Source organism: Sander lucioperca, chromosome 16, assembly GCF_008315115.2.
Source record: "Sander lucioperca isolate FBNREF2018 chromosome 16, SLUC_FBN_1.2, whole genome shotgun sequence".
NCBI classification, from domain to species: Eukaryota; Metazoa; Chordata; class Actinopteri; order Perciformes; family Percidae; genus Sander; species Sander lucioperca.
In genome coordinates, this window is record NC_050188.1 from 30,817,125 (window position 1) to 30,835,194 (window position 18,070).

General features: G+C 40.0%; 1 protein-coding gene across 2 annotated transcripts; it reads left to right on the forward strand.

Annotated features, from left to right (window-relative positions):
• Window positions 1-1,162: 1,162 nt before the first annotated feature.
• On the forward strand, window positions 1,163-16,786 carry LOC116046391 (voltage-dependent calcium channel gamma-6 subunit-like). 2 transcript variants are annotated; one of them, XM_031294741.2, is made up of 7 exons: window positions 1,163-1,264; window positions 6,681-7,439; window positions 8,885-8,995; window positions 9,215-9,323; window positions 13,396-13,470; window positions 14,911-15,048; window positions 15,602-16,786. In XM_031294741.2, the coding sequence occupies exons 2-7, from the start codon at window positions 7,248-7,250 to the stop codon at window positions 15,823-15,825; spliced, it is 849 nt and encodes a 282-aa protein (XP_031150601.1). In that variant the 5' UTR covers window positions 1,163-1,264; window positions 6,681-7,247; the 3' UTR covers window positions 15,826-16,786. The 2 variants fall into 2 exon arrangements, with proteins under 2 accessions (XP_031150601.1, XP_031150602.1); XM_031294742.2 differs by lacking the exon at window positions 1,163-1,264 and adding an exon at window positions 1,455-1,706.
• Window positions 16,787-18,070: the final 1,284 nt, after the last annotated feature.

The following is an 18,070-nucleotide window of genomic DNA, read 5'->3' on the forward strand; positions in this document are numbered from 1 at the left end:
GGTCTGGATTTCCAGGCTACAAAAACAGCGGCCTCCTGGGTAAAAGTCCTGTCTTTGTTTGACGCATCCATCCACCCCAACGTCCTTTCTTAGCAGACTTGATTAGAAACATATTTGTGATATGTCAGAATTGAGAATGCAGTTTTGTTGTATGTGAATAGTACTGGAACTGCCATTTCCCCCCTAATATGACGTGGCAGGTCAAAATAGCATATTTAGAGCATCTAGTTTCATCACACCAATCCACCCCTAGAATAGACATTTTTAGTTTTCCATAATGTATCTTCTTTAAGTGTCATCTGAATAGTCCACTTAATGGAGCACAGCACTGTAAACATTATAAAGTTAAGTTTTAGATTGTTACAACATTTTTTAAAGACATCTTCTTTTAGTAACAAAATGAGGATAAACTGCTGCATTGCATTTGTCAGCAGGCTGTGATGGTGTGAGGGTTTCACTGTCCGGTTGGAATCGATCTCACAGCTCCGACATCTGACCATGCGAGCCAACCGGCAGCCAACCTGACAGTGTAACTTGTTTTCGAGGTGATGAATCTACAATTACTTCTTCAATCAGCAGGATCGTAGCGGTGGCCGCAGACACGAGCCTCCCAGCCAGAGTCGAGCTGACACAAGCCCCCCTGCTGCAGCCTTTTCCCCTGGGTCGGCTTTAATGTCATTAACAGGTGGGGGGCAAAAATAGATAGAAGGGAGGCATAACATGCACGTACACACACAGATAAGGTGTTGGTGTTGTCTGTGTGTGTGTGTGTGTGTGTGTGTGTGTGTGTGTGTGTGTGTGTGTGTGTGTGTGTCGGTGTGGTGTGACACATTTCTACACAAGTACATTTTCAAGCCATGAGACTTGTCCAGCACAACTGTCCACGTTAGCATAAACAAACAGATTCACTTTCAGAAGCTACTGCATTCCTCACACACACACACACACACACACACACACACACACACACACACACACACACACACACACAGACAGACAGACAGACAGACAGACAGACAGACAGACCCACACACACACATACACTTAGGGTATAAGCTGATCCTCTTTTTCACCTCCACACACACACACGTGCACTCTTAAATAAACCCCCCATCCTCCCTCGGACGTAACACCGACTCCTACTTGGACCTCCACCCTCTTTTGCCCTCCCCCCCTCACCCGCCCACCTCTCTCTCCCTCGCTCACTCCCTCTCCTCGCCTTGCCCTCAGTCACTCCGAGCAGAAGCACACACACAAAAACCAGGTCAGCAACTTGTTAATACCATTGTTGTGATATGTGTGAAGTGGCGGCGAGCGTTGTGGAGCGCGCGTGCAGCACCTCTTAAAGAGGGAAAAAATAAAACTAATGTGTCTAATTTTAGCATGATATTGTTTGTCTGCTAAACTGTTTGGGGGGAGGGGGGGTTGAGCTAGTGGGGTGAATAAAGCTGAAATGGCTTCTTCTTCAAACGTTGCAAGTGTTAATGGAGTCCAGTTTGCTTTGACATAACGCAGGAACTTTCTCCTCAGAGCAAAATTCCATTTTGACATATTCTTGGAGACAGTGAGAAGAGAGTGAACTTTTTAAAGAGTGTTTGTCGCTGGCGACAGCCGCTGTAATGAGTTCCTTCCTCATGCTTCAATGCTACTTTTCCAGTGAGGCCAATTGGATGCCTTATAAAGAAAGCCATGGTCAGATGTCATGAGTAAGGACAGCAACATTTACTAAATGCTTTCATATTCTTGACCACTAACTTTATACTTTAACTAACTTGTTCTGTAATGACAGATGTGAATGTTGCTTGGTTGTTTACTGTGGTTTTATATATGTATTAAGTAGAAATATATTTGTTCCTTGACATATTCCAATTTATTTATTAATATATACAACCCTGGTTTTAGTGTTGGACTTATCAGGAACAGTATGCTAATAAATTCAATACAGCACATAATAACCCAGTAGTGAAAAATACAGACAGTAGTATTGTTAACATCAGTATTGCAGTTGTTTGTTCCAGTTGAAGAGTAGTTCATGCTGTCTCTAACAGAAAGGTTGCAGGTTTGATGTGCCTGCCAAAGTGCGTTTGAACAAGATGCTCAGTGCCTACCTCATTCATTGCATATCTCTTTGGAAAACAGCATTGACCTACAATTCCTCCACAGCGCTGTGGAGGAAGGTCTGGCTAGTCCACACAGTACTTCGGGATGGGAGAAAAACGTGCTGTGGTTTATTGGCATTTCTTTAAACCAATCACAATGGTCTTGGGCGTTGCTAAGCACCGGATGGAGCCCCAGTGCCACTGCAAATAGCCTCGGGAAGGAACTTGTTTTGGTGGAACGTGTACGTTTAAAAGTTGTTTTAGTCATGCAACAGAAAACTCAGATTGGACAGATAGTCTAGCTAGCTGTCTGGATTTACCCTGCAGAGATCTGAGGAGCAGTTGATAGTCCTCAGTCATAAATTGAGTTTAAAATTCCAACACAAAGAAGCGGAAGGTAACGGACATCTGGCCGAAAAGAAGGACATCCGGCGGAATTTCTGGCGGCACCTACTACCACTACCTAAACCTAGCCCTACTCTGTGTGTTGAAAAATTACACCAAAGCATCTGTATGCGACAAGTTGGGAGTGAGAATGTGTTTTACTATCACTACGACACTACCTGTATAACTTCTTCTTCTTCTACTACTAGTAGGCTAATAATATTATCCTAATATCCTTAGAATAAAAAAAAAAAAAAATCAATTACTCAGTTATGTTTAAAATTTGTACTGCAATGACCATTTTGAGTGAAGATTAAGCAACAATTAATCTTTTATTGACATGCTGTCAACTGCTTTGAGTGGATAAGTTCTTAATTCTCTTTTGTCAAATCTAATGATTTCAGTTTGTCTAAATATCTCAAATATTTGTAGATTAATTTAACATTTACCCAACTGAAATATAAGCCTTCTTCCTTTTATTCAATTTGAATATTTTCTAGGGCTGTCAAAATAACGCGTTAATTTCGATTAATTAATCAGAGAAAAAATAACGCATTAAAAAAATTAACGCAGATTAATCCATTCCATATTGACGTTTGCATACAGACGAAAATCTGGTGCCACTGATATGTCTGCACTTCTCTCTGGTGCTCTGAAGACGTTACAGGCAACACAAACACCGCTGCCTGTGACGCTAGTTAACACTATCCTCAACAGCAGCTAATGTTAGCCTACCGCTAGCTAGTTAACACTACACTCGACAGCAGCTAACGTTAGCCTACCGCTAGCTAGTAGCTGGATTAAACACGGTTACAATGCTGACAGCTAACGCTAAACGGTGTAAAGTGTGACTGTGTTTTACTGTAGAGGATTCAACACCGGTATGTAACAATCTGCAGCGACCGTCGGAAAAACAACACAGACGGTGCGCTCAATGAAACTGGTAAACTACAGCCTCGTGGTGCATTTGAAGTTGTTGTAAATGTCCTTTTCCTATCTGGTTGTTGTTTTTGTCGTTCAACAGCAATTTACTAGTGAAATAAGTTAATGTTACTGTTATACATTATTATTAAATCATTTAATTTTGACCATATGGCCTTAGCAATAAACAAGCCGTTCTTTAATGTCACCAACTGTTGTTTAGTACCCTTTTTTTTCTTTTCTTTTTTTACTTTCTTAAAAAGTATCGGTTCATGCACCATTAATTATGTATGCGATTAATTTCGATTAATTAATCACAGAGTATGTAATTAATTAGATTACATTTTTTAATCGATTGACAGCCCTAATATTTTCAAATGGTAAAACTGAATGTCTACACTCAGGGGTCAAGACAAAGGACTTAAAAAAACTTTTTTACATTTACACAGTATTTGTGACAAAAAGACTTTCTTTTAGGCTTAAATAGAATGATGACTTAAGTAATTTCTTTTGGGGTTACTGCATAGACTACACCAGTGGTTCTCAAATAGGAGTACGTGTACCCCTAGGGGTACTTTGGAGGACTGAAGGGGGTACGTGACATTTTTTTGCCAAATGTTTTTCAGTTGCAAGGCTGTAGTTACTTCTACTGTCTTCTTTTCTCCAAGTTTGTTGCTTTTTTCAAAGTTTGTCACCTTTTTTTGAAGTTTTTTTTTTCTAATGTCTTATTCTAATGTCTTATTTTCTTCAAAGTTTTTTTCTGCTTTTTTAAAAGTTTTTGTCGCTTTTTTGAATTTTTTGTCACTTTTGTCGCCCTAGTGTTGCCTTCCTTCTTTCTACTGTGTTTTGTTTTTGAAGTTTTTATTACTATTTTCGACCTATTCTTGCCTTACTTCCTTCTTTGTACCGTCTTTTTATCGTGGTTTTGTCGTTTTTTCTTTTTTTTTTTTTTTTTTTTACGTTTTTGTCGCCTTTTTTCATCAGCATTTAAATGTTTTCCAGATACAAGGCTGTTGTTTAGTAAATCTGTCGTTGACATCGCTGTATTGTTCCTCTTTATAGAGACTTTTTTTTTTCTACCAAAAATTATTCGCACTGGTTAGGGGGTACATGGCTTAAAAAAACTGTTCAAAGGGGGTACATTATTGAAAAAAGCTTGAGAACCACTGTACTACTGTACATGAAGCATCTTGTTTATTATTAACAACCAGTTGGGATTTGGTACATTTCTTACTGGTGCACTACTGCAGCATAAATGTACCTGCAGATTCTCTTAATGAGGTACTTGGTGACTGAATCTAAATAGCCGTGTCAGTGTTTGAACTGATAAGGTGTGAGTTACTAACAGGGTATGAGTTAAATATGTGTGAAAGTGTATTTTTTTATGTATTACACTGTGCCGTTTTGTCTTATTACCTGTATTCCATGGAGAACATTGCCGGAAAACGATCCTAAACTTCCACTCTGTAGCTTGTTAGCTTGTTAACAAGACAGACTGTGATGGGAAAGCAAAGTTATGTGCTCTCCCCAGGGAATGTGTTTCATTTTTGCTAACAAGAGGGAGGACGGCATGTCATGTCTGTTGTCACCACATCCTGGTGGAATGCAGCGGGACAGCTGCTTCATTCACCCTACAGACATAAAGGACTTAAGATTCAATTCATCGGCAGCGTATCTGCGTGACTTCTCCATCACAGAGCTTCTCGGAATAGATAATTGGCTATGGCTTGAACATGATGAGTGTTTTTGTGTGCGCTGAGGTACCACAAAGCGTCTCAGAATAGACAGCAGGTTATGATACAGTACGCTGAGTGTTTTTTCTGTTGTGTTTTGCGGTCACATAACATCTCAAAATAGACAACTGATTGTGATTCCACTATGCTGCAAGTGCTTTTACATTGCTTTTCTGTTCTGATAGAAAAAAGCAGAACAGACAGCACAGATAATTATTTGTGATTGGAGGAAGCTTGTCTTCTATCAGAAGCTTCAACTGAGGAAGTTTCCGAATTCTGGATGATACGTACAGTTACTGTCTTTGGTTTACATAGACTAAAATAGAAAGACTTATTTTCTTACATTTTTTAGATCTGACTTGTTTGTTTTCACACTGCCCAATTACAGAGGAACAAATGCTTTTACTCTAAAGTTACTGGACCCATTAGAGTTCTGGCAACCTGTCAGTCTTTGACATTTTGATGATTTTGGCAGCAAGGGGTCCACACCCCATTTGCCCCATGCACTCCATTACATTACATTCATTTGGCATAAGAACAAGAGATGGATGTCATCAAAGATTGTAAACGGATATATCCCAAACCAGCAACTAAGAGGGTATTTAGTGATATGTTTTTGCAGTCTGTATTTTAATATGTTCTTATCTCAAATTTTGCCTGCAGTGTGATGGTATCTCAATATGCAACTGTTTTTTTTTTTAAGAAACACAGCACCTTCCCAGGTCTATGAAAGAAATGGTGCAGTAGCTAGGTGACCTTTCACCTTGTGATCCAAAATCAAAATGCGAGGCACGTACATAGATAAAGGGTAACTACCGTTTTTTTCAACCTGGACCCTACTTTACTATGTTTTGTGTCTAAGTGACTGAAGGGAACAACAATCTTTGAAATCGGTCCAGTTTTAAGTGAGATCGTGGCAGTTACGGGATGTTATATTTACTTGCCCGACGTGGCGTTTTACTTGCCCCCGGCCAGCGTGCAACCCTTATTGGAGTTAAACAACTGTGTCTGTGTCTCTGTTTGTCTTTCATGTTGTTTTCCTCACACCTATGTTTTTTTTCCTGTTGAAAAATGAATGTTACAGTTCTCATAACAAATTTAAGATGGAAATTCCCAAAGAAGTGAAGTTATTTTCCATATCGCTCACATCCACATGGGTCCAAAATTCTGGCCTAAAGAGATTTTATGCACCTATAAATGCAAGTGTGTCTACACATGTGAAACACGTACGTGTACACAGACACAGTATGATTCTCTACTTTATCTCTACAAAGCTAATTCTGATTGACGTGGTATATCAGTGGAGAAAGCACAGTGCTAATACTGCTAGCATTGATTGATACTGCTTCTTGGTTTATTTTTGTACCATTAAATGTGCAGCAATGTCTACGCCTGCATAATTCCTCCATCTATACATATCTGTTCTTTATAAACTGAAGTTTGTGCAAAAGACCAGAACATCTGTCTAAGGGCATTATGTATATAAATGCCTTCTAGTTACTTTTACTTTCTCCTTTTTTTTTCTTTCCATTTCCATCACCAGGTTACATCACTTCATCCACTCCTGACTTCTACCTCTACAGACTCTCAGCGGCTGCATTTTTCTACACACATTTTCTGTCATTTTTTTCTTTTTTCATTATGATTCATTTATCAGTTTTGCATCCGTCGTCAAAACCGCCATTTTTTCTGGGGCTTTTTCTCAAGAGAAGGCTGATTCCTGCCTTTGTCTAAGAACGTTTTTCACAGAAGTATGTTTAGTTTTTGATACCAAGAAGACTCTTTGGATTTCAACTTTTTTATTCTGCTTTTGTATACCGTTTTTTTCCGCTGTTCTTATCACATTGTTTTCTTTTAAGGTTCATATTTCTACCTCTTCCTGTGCTTTTCCTTCCTTTCTGTCAGATACACCTGTTGGACATTATTTTACTTTTATACTGTCTCAGGTATTTGTCCTGTTTTTTTTTTTAAATGGGCACAAACTGACAACAGTTTTCCTCTGTTTTTGTTCTTTTTTAACCATCCCTGTCGAGGGCAAAGCACAAGGCAAACTTAGCTGCTAAACTAAACACCACTCAGCTGTCTTAGTTGTTTTCTATTTCATCACAACATGTGGTCTGCCTTTTCTATGGCCGATGATGACGGCCGCATGGCACCGCCAGGAACGGCGCTTGCAACAGTAGGAGCACCCCAGGGTGCTGGAGGAGGTCTGTCCGGCCTCATGACTGGACGCGGTGGGGGGAACAAGCGCCGCAGGACGACGTCAGCAGGACACGCCATGAGTGAGGCCCAGGAAGGGAAGGTGACTGTTTTCATATTGTGTGAATGTGTGTTCCCCCTTAGGCTGTATGAAAATACTTTGGAGCTAATGGAACCCATCAGTCATTCAGCTGCTTTTTCAACTGAAATCAGGCTCGTCCAAAGGGCAGGGAACACTCCACAAGAGCAGTTGAAGGACTTCTGTTGTTAGAAAATAAGTACTTACAAAATGTCAAATGCAGGTCTTTGACATTACGGAGATAAAATGTTGTAAAAACCATGTGAGTAATCTGCAGGAGGGATATAAATGCTTAGGCTGTTCTCATGAACCATTCGTACATATAGCTATGAAAAGTAATGCACTGTAATTCGTATGTATTCCATGTATTTTTTGCTGTATGCACCACATTGACTGCTGCTGTATAAGAACGAGGTCAGGGGGATGGGTGGGTTATAAAACATAGCGCTTTCAAGCAGGGGAGCGGAGTTCGCTTCCTGGGGAGAACACCCAGGAAACGTGTGTTTGTTCCTCGGGAGTGTTTTAATCCAAACCACGACCTTTTACCTAAACTTAACTAGTCGTTTTAGTGCCTAACCTTAACTCACTTTTTCATACATAACTGTGATGTCCGTCATCTCGCGGTGCTCTGTACCTGGCTCAAAGTCACCTTTTGTCGGCTTAACTCAACTAGCAACTGCTCTGTTGCCGGTGGTCGCCTAATTTCGTAGCATATCATACGAATTGGTGTGCTTAACTTTTCGTACGATATCGTATAAAGTCGGTAATGAGAATGCGTTAAATTGCTCTAAGTTGACTTAGTCAGCTGAGATGTCAAGCTCTTCTGTTTCACTTTGACATTTTTCCCACACATACTGTATATAAATAGTTTAGAGGTCCTTAATTCCCTACTCTAGTATTCTAAAGATAATGCATACCTGAAATAACCAGCCAAAAAGTCCTTACTGTTTCTCCACACAGAAGTACAAGAGCCACCCACACATCTCAACTGCTTGTTTGGGGGTTGATATTCATCTGCTGAGGACATTAAACATTCAGAGATTGTTCTTTCCCTTCAGTATTGTTACTTCCTCACTGCACATTACTGTAGGATATCTACTCTAAGCTCATCTTGATTAATTAGATCTCTTGTTTTCTTTGTGTGTATCACAGCACTTTATGGACCAGTTCCAATGTCCATCCCCTATGCACTGAACTCCCACAGACAATAAATGACGGCAAGAGCATGATTGTTGTAAGTGCCTGAGAAAAGGAGGGTGCAAGGGGACTAAAAGCTGTAAAAAGAAATGTCAGAGGGAGTAAATTCAAATAAAATGTATACATATATATAAAAAGCTAGACATGGTGCTTACTACTATGGGCATGTAGACTTGCTCTTGCCAGCTCTTTCAATTTCTTTGTGATTCAGTTTTGTAATTTCAGATTTCCTCTTAACATTAGCATACTTTTATCTATTGTGTTGTCACCAGATCAAGTTGGCATTCTTCGTGGCCATCGTGGGCGTAGTCCTGACAGTCCTTGGGGTGGGGACAGAGTTCTGGGTGGAGCTGGCACCGTCAAAGAGTTTCTATAACAACCAGGTGAAATATTGGAAATAACAATAAACTGGAACTTCTGTGTGTGACTTAATTCTTTTCACTGACATGAAAGAAACACAAGGACAAAAACCACAACTAAAGAGTAATTTCCTGTTAGACATAAATCACTTTTTGGTGTATAAAGCTAAACACTGTGATGTATAAAAGAATGTTGATGCTGATGTTGTCTTAAAACAAACCTCTCTGATTTTGATGTTGCAGACTTGCCTGACAGCTCACTACGGCCTGTGGAAGGGCTGCACAAAGACATTGTGGGTGTCTGATATTGACCCAGAGAGAGAGAGCTGTGGACCTGCTGATCTACCCGGAGGTGACTCATAAATCTACTGACCCGCTGGGTGGATGGCTGTCTAACTTTTATGATGGCGGCTGGCTGGTCTGTAGACTGGGTAAACCCAGCCCGATCTGCCGGCGATTTGATTTCGCCCTGCAGCTCAGGCTGGAAACCTGTACGTTTATCTATCCTGCTTCCGTTACAATTTTGCGGGGACCAATCACAAACTGGCTTATCCACCTGGCGCGCTATTGGCGGGTTTAACACGATGACGATAGAGAAGTGACCAAGCAGCTTCTTGTTTACATTCAACATAGTGGCCACCGAAGTGCAGCAAACCGCTGATGCCGCTGTCGCTGCTACGTCACCCGGATCGTTGGTGTGATTGGTTGAAGGACTATCCCATTGTCATTGCCAAGAGTCATTTGAACTATGTCAGTTGATCACACCTCTTGTGCAGTAGAAAATACAGAGCAGACTCCCCAGACTAATGTTCAATCTTAAAAGATTGAGCTTGGTCTGGTGATAGCCAGACTAGCTGGTCTGTGTGAGGAAGGGAGTTATAAGCTGATGATTGACATATCAGCTGGCCGACTGGACGTTTGTCAAACTTGTTGGACAGCTCAGTTTGAGGGAGTGAGTTAGCATGAATGAGAGGTCTACCTGATTCTTTGGCTAGACAAATGATGCTTGGCTCCCTGTTTGATGGCTGGCTGGATGAATGCTCTGGCTGACTAACTGCCTGAATCATTGTTACATAGTCTGAGTGAACACAAGTCCACAAGTTGCTTTTGGGTGAAGGGAAACATCATTTGGATTTTGGAAGTCCTCAGCTCTTGGGCAAAAATACCCATCATTTTGTTTTGGGTGTCTAAATAAGTGATTTTTAATTTGTATTCAGAGTTGCCAAGGTTTCGCTAACCATTTATTTATCCATCTTATTTTTATTTTACATGAAAAAATAAGACCCTGATAAAGGAGAACTGGCCAAGACAGCAGTATAGCCCACTAAATACATTTGCTAAACCAGACACACAAAGCAATATTCAGATATGCAACAAAGAAAATTGCTTATACTATAGAATACTACAAAAAAATATGAAAATGTAATTAACTAAGTTAAGAAAAAGCCCAGTTCTGCTGCTGTACACCATCTTATTCGAGTTGTAGGTTGTTAGTCTCGTTTAAAGGGATAGTTCAGATGTTTTGAACTCTGGTGTACTGTATGAGCTTCTTCTCCATAGTCTTTGTAGATGGAAGTCGGCATGCCCTCAGTTTGGAGAAGCAGGCAGGAGGACCGACAGATGCAAAGCAATGTACTGCTGTGGACGGGGGCAGCAGCTACAAGTATTTCAGACACCTTAAAAAAGGCCCACCTAGAAAGATCAATATTGGTTGAAGTGTACGCTATATTAAGAATATTTTCAGTGCTGATTAAGTTTCAGCAGGGGGACCTGAAGCTTTTATCTATGCTCTCGTCAAAGCCTCCAGACGCACATGGGGGCAGTTAGACTTCAGGGCTTTCTGCCAGAAATCTCTTAAGGTTTAGGCAACAAAACTACTTGGTTTAAGAATAAAATAGTGGTTTGGGTTTAAATACACCCTTTCTGGAAGAAAACCCTGAAGGCTAATTTCACCCATGTGCTAATTTCTTTCTTCGCAGAACACGGGAGTTGCTGGTAGTTTGTTATTTTTCTAACCCTTTTAGAACACCAAAGTGACACAATAACACAAACTAACTAGCCGATGGAGGCAGCGGCAGACCAGCAACTCCTGTGTTCTGCTGTAGGTAATACACTGACTGTAGATGGATAAGTAGGCTACCTCATACAATCCCACTTCCGAACTATACCATTTAACTCTTAAGTTTTTATAGGTTTCTCATTACAGGTGCAAGAACAGCTAATGGAAATAACAAAGGACTATGGGTTGAAAATGACAGTTGGATGTCTAACTGTGGTAGAGTGTGGAAAACGATTATTAAAGCTATTTGCAGTATTTCCACCCCTTTTCCATGACTCACCTGTATGAGCACCCTTTTGAAGAATGACTCACATAACAGAGACAGACAGAAAAGTCCACCAAGAGCTCTCTGTGTGTGTTCGTCATTGATTTCAGTCAAAGATACCCGTTTGACTTTCAGCAAAACAAGTGAGAAAGATTCACAGGGTTACTGGCTTAGTAGTTAATGAGGTTGCAGTGTGCCCAAGGACTTTTTAACATTTAAAAAAATAGACATACTGTACAGTAGATAGTAGTAGATTGGTTGTACTGTAGGATAAATCTCGCAATGGCCAAGTAGCGCAATGCAATAGTGGGCCTTTGGGAGACAGTCCAGTATATCCAACATTGATGAAAAGGATATATAAGGAAAAACTATTTGCATGGTTGGATAAAAAGTGCCCAGTTTTAAATGTCAGTGTTGGGATGAAATACCAAGAGGCCTCTTCTTACCGGATTAAAGTAGTACATGTTTGTACTGTAGTGACTGGACTTTTATAATTCTGCCACTCCATAGTGGTAACTGCATTGAGTATTACGTTATTACATTATGTGTCATTTAGCTGACGCTTTTATCCAAAGCAACTTACAATTGCTCTATATGTCAGAGGTTACACGCCTCTGGAGCAAATATGGGTTAAGTGTCTTGCTCAGGGACACATTGTTTGATGTATCGCAGTGGGAATTGAACCCAGATCTTCCACACCAAAGGCATGTGTCACATCCACTGTGCCATCACCACCCACCACCAGTGTGTACAGAGTACATCATTAAACATTGTTCTATAAAGTGACATAGGAATGATAAATGTTACACAGTTACATGCACATAATATTCCGGTTTTTGCCCTTATTCCGAAAAAGACGATATTCCAACTAAGGTGTTTACATGGCGAATGAAAGTAAATATTCCACTAATAATCCTGTTTACATGTAGCCATGCAAAATAAGATTTTTTTCAAAGTTTACCCGTGACGGCAGACTTGTTTGAAAGTGCGAACACAGCCTCCCTCTTTCATTTCTTTAACCAGCTTCTTGAAAAGGTCGACGTAGCAATGTGTGCGCATATCCAAAAAGCTGTTGATATCCATGTCTTTGATAACGTTTAAAAGAAGCTGTGTTTCTCCTTCTTATCGGGTCTGCAGCCTTGCAAACTGTTGGTTGGTTGGTTTGTGTACAGCAACCACAGCAACTACAGCAACGCACAGAGCTGACCATAAGCATGCAGTAAAAACTCTGATTGAGACGCATATTCTGAATGCGCTGCAGTCCAAAGAAGGCCTCTAAAACCTTGAATAATACCGGCATATCCCACGTCTTAACCAGAAAATGCTATATTCGGAAAAAGGCCTCATTCGGAATAGCCAACCAGAATATGCTGTTTACATGACCTGTATCAAATAATGTAATGCTGATAGCTATCGTGGGAAAGAAAAAAAACCAGAATACTCTGAGGATGCGGCTTTGATCACACTAATTAGGAGTGATGTGTGTGCGTGTTTTGCTTGCTCGTGTGCGCAAATGTGCAAGGGAACAGACAGAGGTGTCACATTCTATTTGACGACCAAACTCTAATTACTGTAACACATCATCAGGACGGCAGAATGCTAATTGAGCAGGAAGCATTGGATTGTCACCTTGAGTTCGTTATTGTCGTTCACGGCTGATTATGTTTGATAGAGAATTGCTGAACCTAAAGTGTAAAGGGCTGAGAGAGATGTGGCTGCTTGAATGTCAATAAGTTGTTCATCATGTCTTTAGTTTTCTGTACTGTTTCGGTTTTGCCATACATTTGCACTATTTAGAATTTATTATTTCATTGTATATACTACAATTTTTTTTTTTTTACCTTTTTTAAATTGTATATACAGTATTACTTATCTTTTTTATTTTTTATTTGGATATATTACTTTTATATTATACTTGTACCTGTCCTTATTGCACCGTGGGTCGGAGAGAAACAGATTTTCCATTGCTCTGAATGTCTGGCACATATTGCAGAACTGAAAATAAAGTTGACTTGACCTGATAAAGATTGTGTGCAACTCCAGCAGATTACTCTTATTTACAGTAGCTGTTTCTCTTCCTCCCATCTTTTTCTTCTTCAGAATCAAACTGCACCTACTTCAAGTTTTTTACCACGGGGGAAAATGCTGTGATGTTTCAGAAGACGACACAGAAGAGTGAGTCACAAACCTCTTTCGGCTCTCGTGGCCTCTCACCTTCCTACCTTATCCGCCCACTCCCTCCTTTCTTTACCTCTTTTCTTCTTCTCCACCTCTCTCTCTCTCTCTCTCTCACTCTCTGCCTTGCTCTTTGCCCCTTCATCTTCCTCTTCTGATGCTCTTTTCTTTATTCTTCAGTCCCCTGTCTGTCATCTCTCCCACGATTTATCTCTGCCTTTCTCTGTCCTTTCCTTTTCTCTCGGGTCTCCCTTCACCTCCTCGCCACACTCTTTCAGGTTGGCCATTGTCTGCTCTGTGAGTGGTTGAAATCTATTCCGCCTACTCTGCGTTCAAGTGTCTCCGAGCTGCCGTCTAACCTCTCATTTCACTGGCAGCTTCATAATGTATTAAGATCACACAGTGCCATACGCTGAATGAAGAAAGACAGACGTACATTTAAATCTCATTGTTTGCCGGTGCCACATCACTATCACACTGTAGTGATTTAATAAATACAGTATACAAGTGTATCAAATACATACTAGAGTTGTTTGTTGTGATTTGAGATCACAAATATCTCACTTAATGTAAATCGTTTGTGATAAAAATGAGGAATTAAGGGGAATCATGAAGAGACACTTTTACCGTATCACATCCACGAAAACCAAGTTGATATACATTTTCTTGCGTTGAATGATCTTCAAAAATCTATTGAGGAGGATGACCTTCTCAAAAACCTGAACAATCACAAAATCTTTTGATCCTCAACTCTGAGCTATATAAATAAAATTGACTTGACTTGAGCGTAAGCAAACGGGCATGGGTGTCACTAAGGGATATTTCGTTTATACTTTTATATTAGCCGGATTAACCAATTTTGATTGTTGAGATTTGGGAGGTTTGTGCATCAGCTCTTCTTTACCCATAACCCCCTTCTCTGCGTAGATCCACAGATATGTTTACATGTATCTTTGTAGAAGTATCATGCCCGCAATTAACCACTTTCAGACTGAAAATATTACTGCGTGGGAAAGAAAGGGGGCATGTGAAGATGAAATACAATCCATAAGTTAATATATCCAATAGTTTGCAGGTTTCAGATGTTAATAATTATTTGAGACAGTCTTTCTATGCTATTGTAAGATTAACACTTCATGTTGCAAATTAGTCTACCAGGAATGTGCACTTGCACAGATTTGATTTGTTAATGCAATGCATCGACGGTTGATGTGGCATTGCGTTGTGGCAGGTTGCAGAGTTTTGAGAAATTTCAGGCTTTCAAAAAAACTGTTTATACATAGTAACATCTGTTCTCTATAATGCCTATGAAATGATTTGTCCCAGAAGTACTTAAAAGCCCTTTGATTAGTCATCAGTCCAGTTCCAAAAACCACACGTGTTCCTAATAATGTGAGAATTGTGTTGTTGTTGTTGTTGTTGTTCTCCTTCCCTGTGCAGATCTGAATGTAGCAACAGCCATGTTGGCCCTGTTCAGCCTGTTCTTGATGGTGATGGGGGCCATATGCATCGTCATGTGTCTCAGTAAAAATATCATCTTCTTCCTCAAGCCAGCGTCTGTCTGCTTTATTCTGTCAGGTCAGTAGTGGCAACAACAAACATGGTAGTCTGGATCGACGACAGTTCATTTACTGGATAATTGTCAGAACATCCGACACCGCCGGATATTCTGCCGGATGCCCCTAGCTTTGCAAAACTCTGTGCTTTTCGGGAAACAACATAAAACTTTGAGCTAGCAAGCTACATGCTGAAAATGGCAAGTTTTAAAGAAAATTGGATCATGCAACAAGGCAGGCCTGCTTGCTTGGTTCTTTCAGGGAATGATTTTAAAGATTTATAAAGAATATGTTTACGGCATTTTCTATTTAACTGGGACGTTTTGGGACCGATTGACATTTAACCATATATCCAGTTAATTTAATAGGTAACGCTATTGTGTGAACAGTTAACTTAATTTAATATTTATCTGTTTAGGGGCCAGACCTTACTCCGCAGCGCTGTGGAGTAAGGTCTGGCAATGAGAGACTCCACACATTGTTTTTAGATGAGCTCTTTAGGTTGCCAGGGGCCGACGATTGTGGACTCATTTGTTTAGAAAATATTAGGACAGTGTCCAATGTCTCATTCACAGGTGTCCTGGTGCTTCTCTCTCTGTTGGTTTTCCATCTGTCCGTCCTGGCCTTCCTGGCCAGCGACCACACGGTTCCTCTCCACCACGAGCTCTCCTGGTCGGTGTCGTGCATTGGCTGTGCGGCGGCTGTCCTCATCGTGGGAGGGATCCTCTTCCTGCTGCTGGCGCTGCCCTACAGCCCCTGGCAGAGGTGTCTCCCTCAGAAGGACAGCAGCAGCAGCTAGTGACCTGGAGGTGGTGTTGCACTTTATCTGCCCTTTCTGTTTATGAGGGAGGGAGGGTGCAGAGGGGCGTGGGTGTTTCCCAAAGACGTCTTGGCAGAAAGATCGCATTTTCTGTGAACTTAAAGGAATCACGAGCATGTTTATGGGAGAGTGATGGGAGATTCACTGAAATGCACAGAACACCTAGCTGTCTATCTTGTCATTACAATATTCTTGTTAGTATGAAATATCTTTTTTGTTAAATCAATCCAGTCCAGTAAATCATTCTGGCTCCCCTTACCTTATAGACATTATATTATATATTATATTATATTGTTGATGTTTAACCTGTTCCTCAACATGGAGACAGCTAGGTGCTAAAAGCTACAGTAAAATACCCCTTTAAGTGGAAACAAGTATGGAGATTTTATTGCTCAGATGTGGTTGGGAAACAGTCCTGTATTGTCTTACTATCCTGCAGGGTTTGGAGGCAATTTACTCTTCGTTCATTCAACAAATTGATAAGTCCTTGCATAATGCTCACTTTTTTGAAATACTAGCTTTTCCACTCCTTTGATTTGAATTCATTGTCAAACAATAATTAACAAAAACAATGTTTTATATTGTGTAGCAGCTAAAAGAAGCAGTTTCAAGTCAACAGTTTGAATGTTAGTCATTTGCTCGAAGGCTAGCTAACATGTTAGCATTTGGCTAGTCTGGATTAACGACAGTACTTTTACAGGATAATTGCCTCACGTCCAGCACTGCTGAATGTTCCGCCGGATGTCCCACGCTGTCCCACAGCGACACAGCTTTTCCAACAACAACAACAACCTTCAAGCTAGCAAGCCACACGCTGAAAATGGCAAGTTTTGAAGAAATATTTAATCGTGCAACAAGGCAGGGCTGCTTTGTTCTTTCGGGGAATGGTTGTTAAGATTTACAAAGTTTATGGCATTTACTATCTAACTGGCACGTTTTGGGACCGATGGGTGGGGATTGCTGTGGACAAAATACACACGTGATAAACAATGAGCAAATGAGGTTTAACCATGTATCCAGCTAATTTAAATAGCTCACGTTACTGTATTGCAACCCAGAGCGTTTTTTTTTTCTCCCATTCTGGAATGTATAGGAGCCATACCTTACTCCACAGCGCTGTGGAAATAGGTCTGGCAATGCGAACCTAGCATTTGGCTAACCTGAATGCTAATATGTTTATGAAGCATGTCATAATGATGAATATAAAAATGCTGGCTACTTAATTTTTCTATCCATATTTAAAGAGTACATTTATTATTATTGCTGTTAATTTAAACCATTACCAAAAGAACCTTAAACAGTAATTAAAGCTACACTGAATGAACCGAACAGTTTATTGACCTCCATTCTGAGATCCTTGTTAAAGAAACAATTTTTTCCTCACTGATGTGTGAAAAAATAAATATGTATGTCCTTTCTGCAGAGCTGCATTTCTACTGTGTTTGATGGATGTTTTGTTCATAAATTTACAGTATATTGAGATAAATAGTTATTAGAAATACAATCCCTGCATAGTCATAGTCTAACTTTGTAATGGTATAATACATTTTCATTTATCATCTATATTCATTTATTTCAAGCTATATATTAATTATGTGTCTGGTCATAAATGTAATGATGAACACAACTTGTCTTTTTTAACATTATCATATTTCACATACATTGTGTAGTAGATACAGCATTCACTGTAAGCAACCATGTCTCCTAAAAATGACGTTCCAATAAAACAGAACTGCATTCTCAATTACGTTTCGAGGAAAACATATTTTCCAGTGACCGACATAAGTTGTGAAACGGTCCTCCAAGTAAAATGGAAATGATCTAGTAGTTCGAAATGCAACAATATGTGATACATTTCCCAGCGACTGGCGCTTGTTGTGAAACGGTCTCGGTTTTAAACACTTGGTTAACTTAGTGAATTGAAACAAAACTACTTGGTTAGGTTTAGAAAAAAAAATTATAATTTTATAATTTTAATTATATATTATATATATATAAGTATATATGTCATGTAATTTCAGTTATGTACGCAAGTTAATTTAAAAGGCAGGGTTGGTAATGTTGAAAAGCTATTAAGATTTGAAAGTAGCATCTCCTCGGGGCTCCGTCCAACCCCTCCCCCAGACGTGCACGAGCACCGCTGCGTCCCTGCTTCAGAGCGGAGAAAGGACCGCAATTTTACTTCATGTCTCACTGGTGAGCAAACACCTGCTATTATCATACA

Coding starts and splice junctions, on each gene's coding strand:
- LOC116046391 (XM_031294741.2), top strand. CDS start 7,248: ATGTGGTCTGCCTTTTCTATGGCCGATGATGACGGCCGCATGGCACCG. Junction 9,324..13,395: donor ACCTGCTGATCTACCCGGAG/GTGACTCATAAA, acceptor TTTCTTCTTCAG/AATCAAACTGCACCTACTTC. Junction 13,471..14,910: donor TCAGAAGACGACACAGAAGA/GTGAGTCACAAA, acceptor TTCCCTGTGCAG/ATCTGAATGTAGCAACAGCC.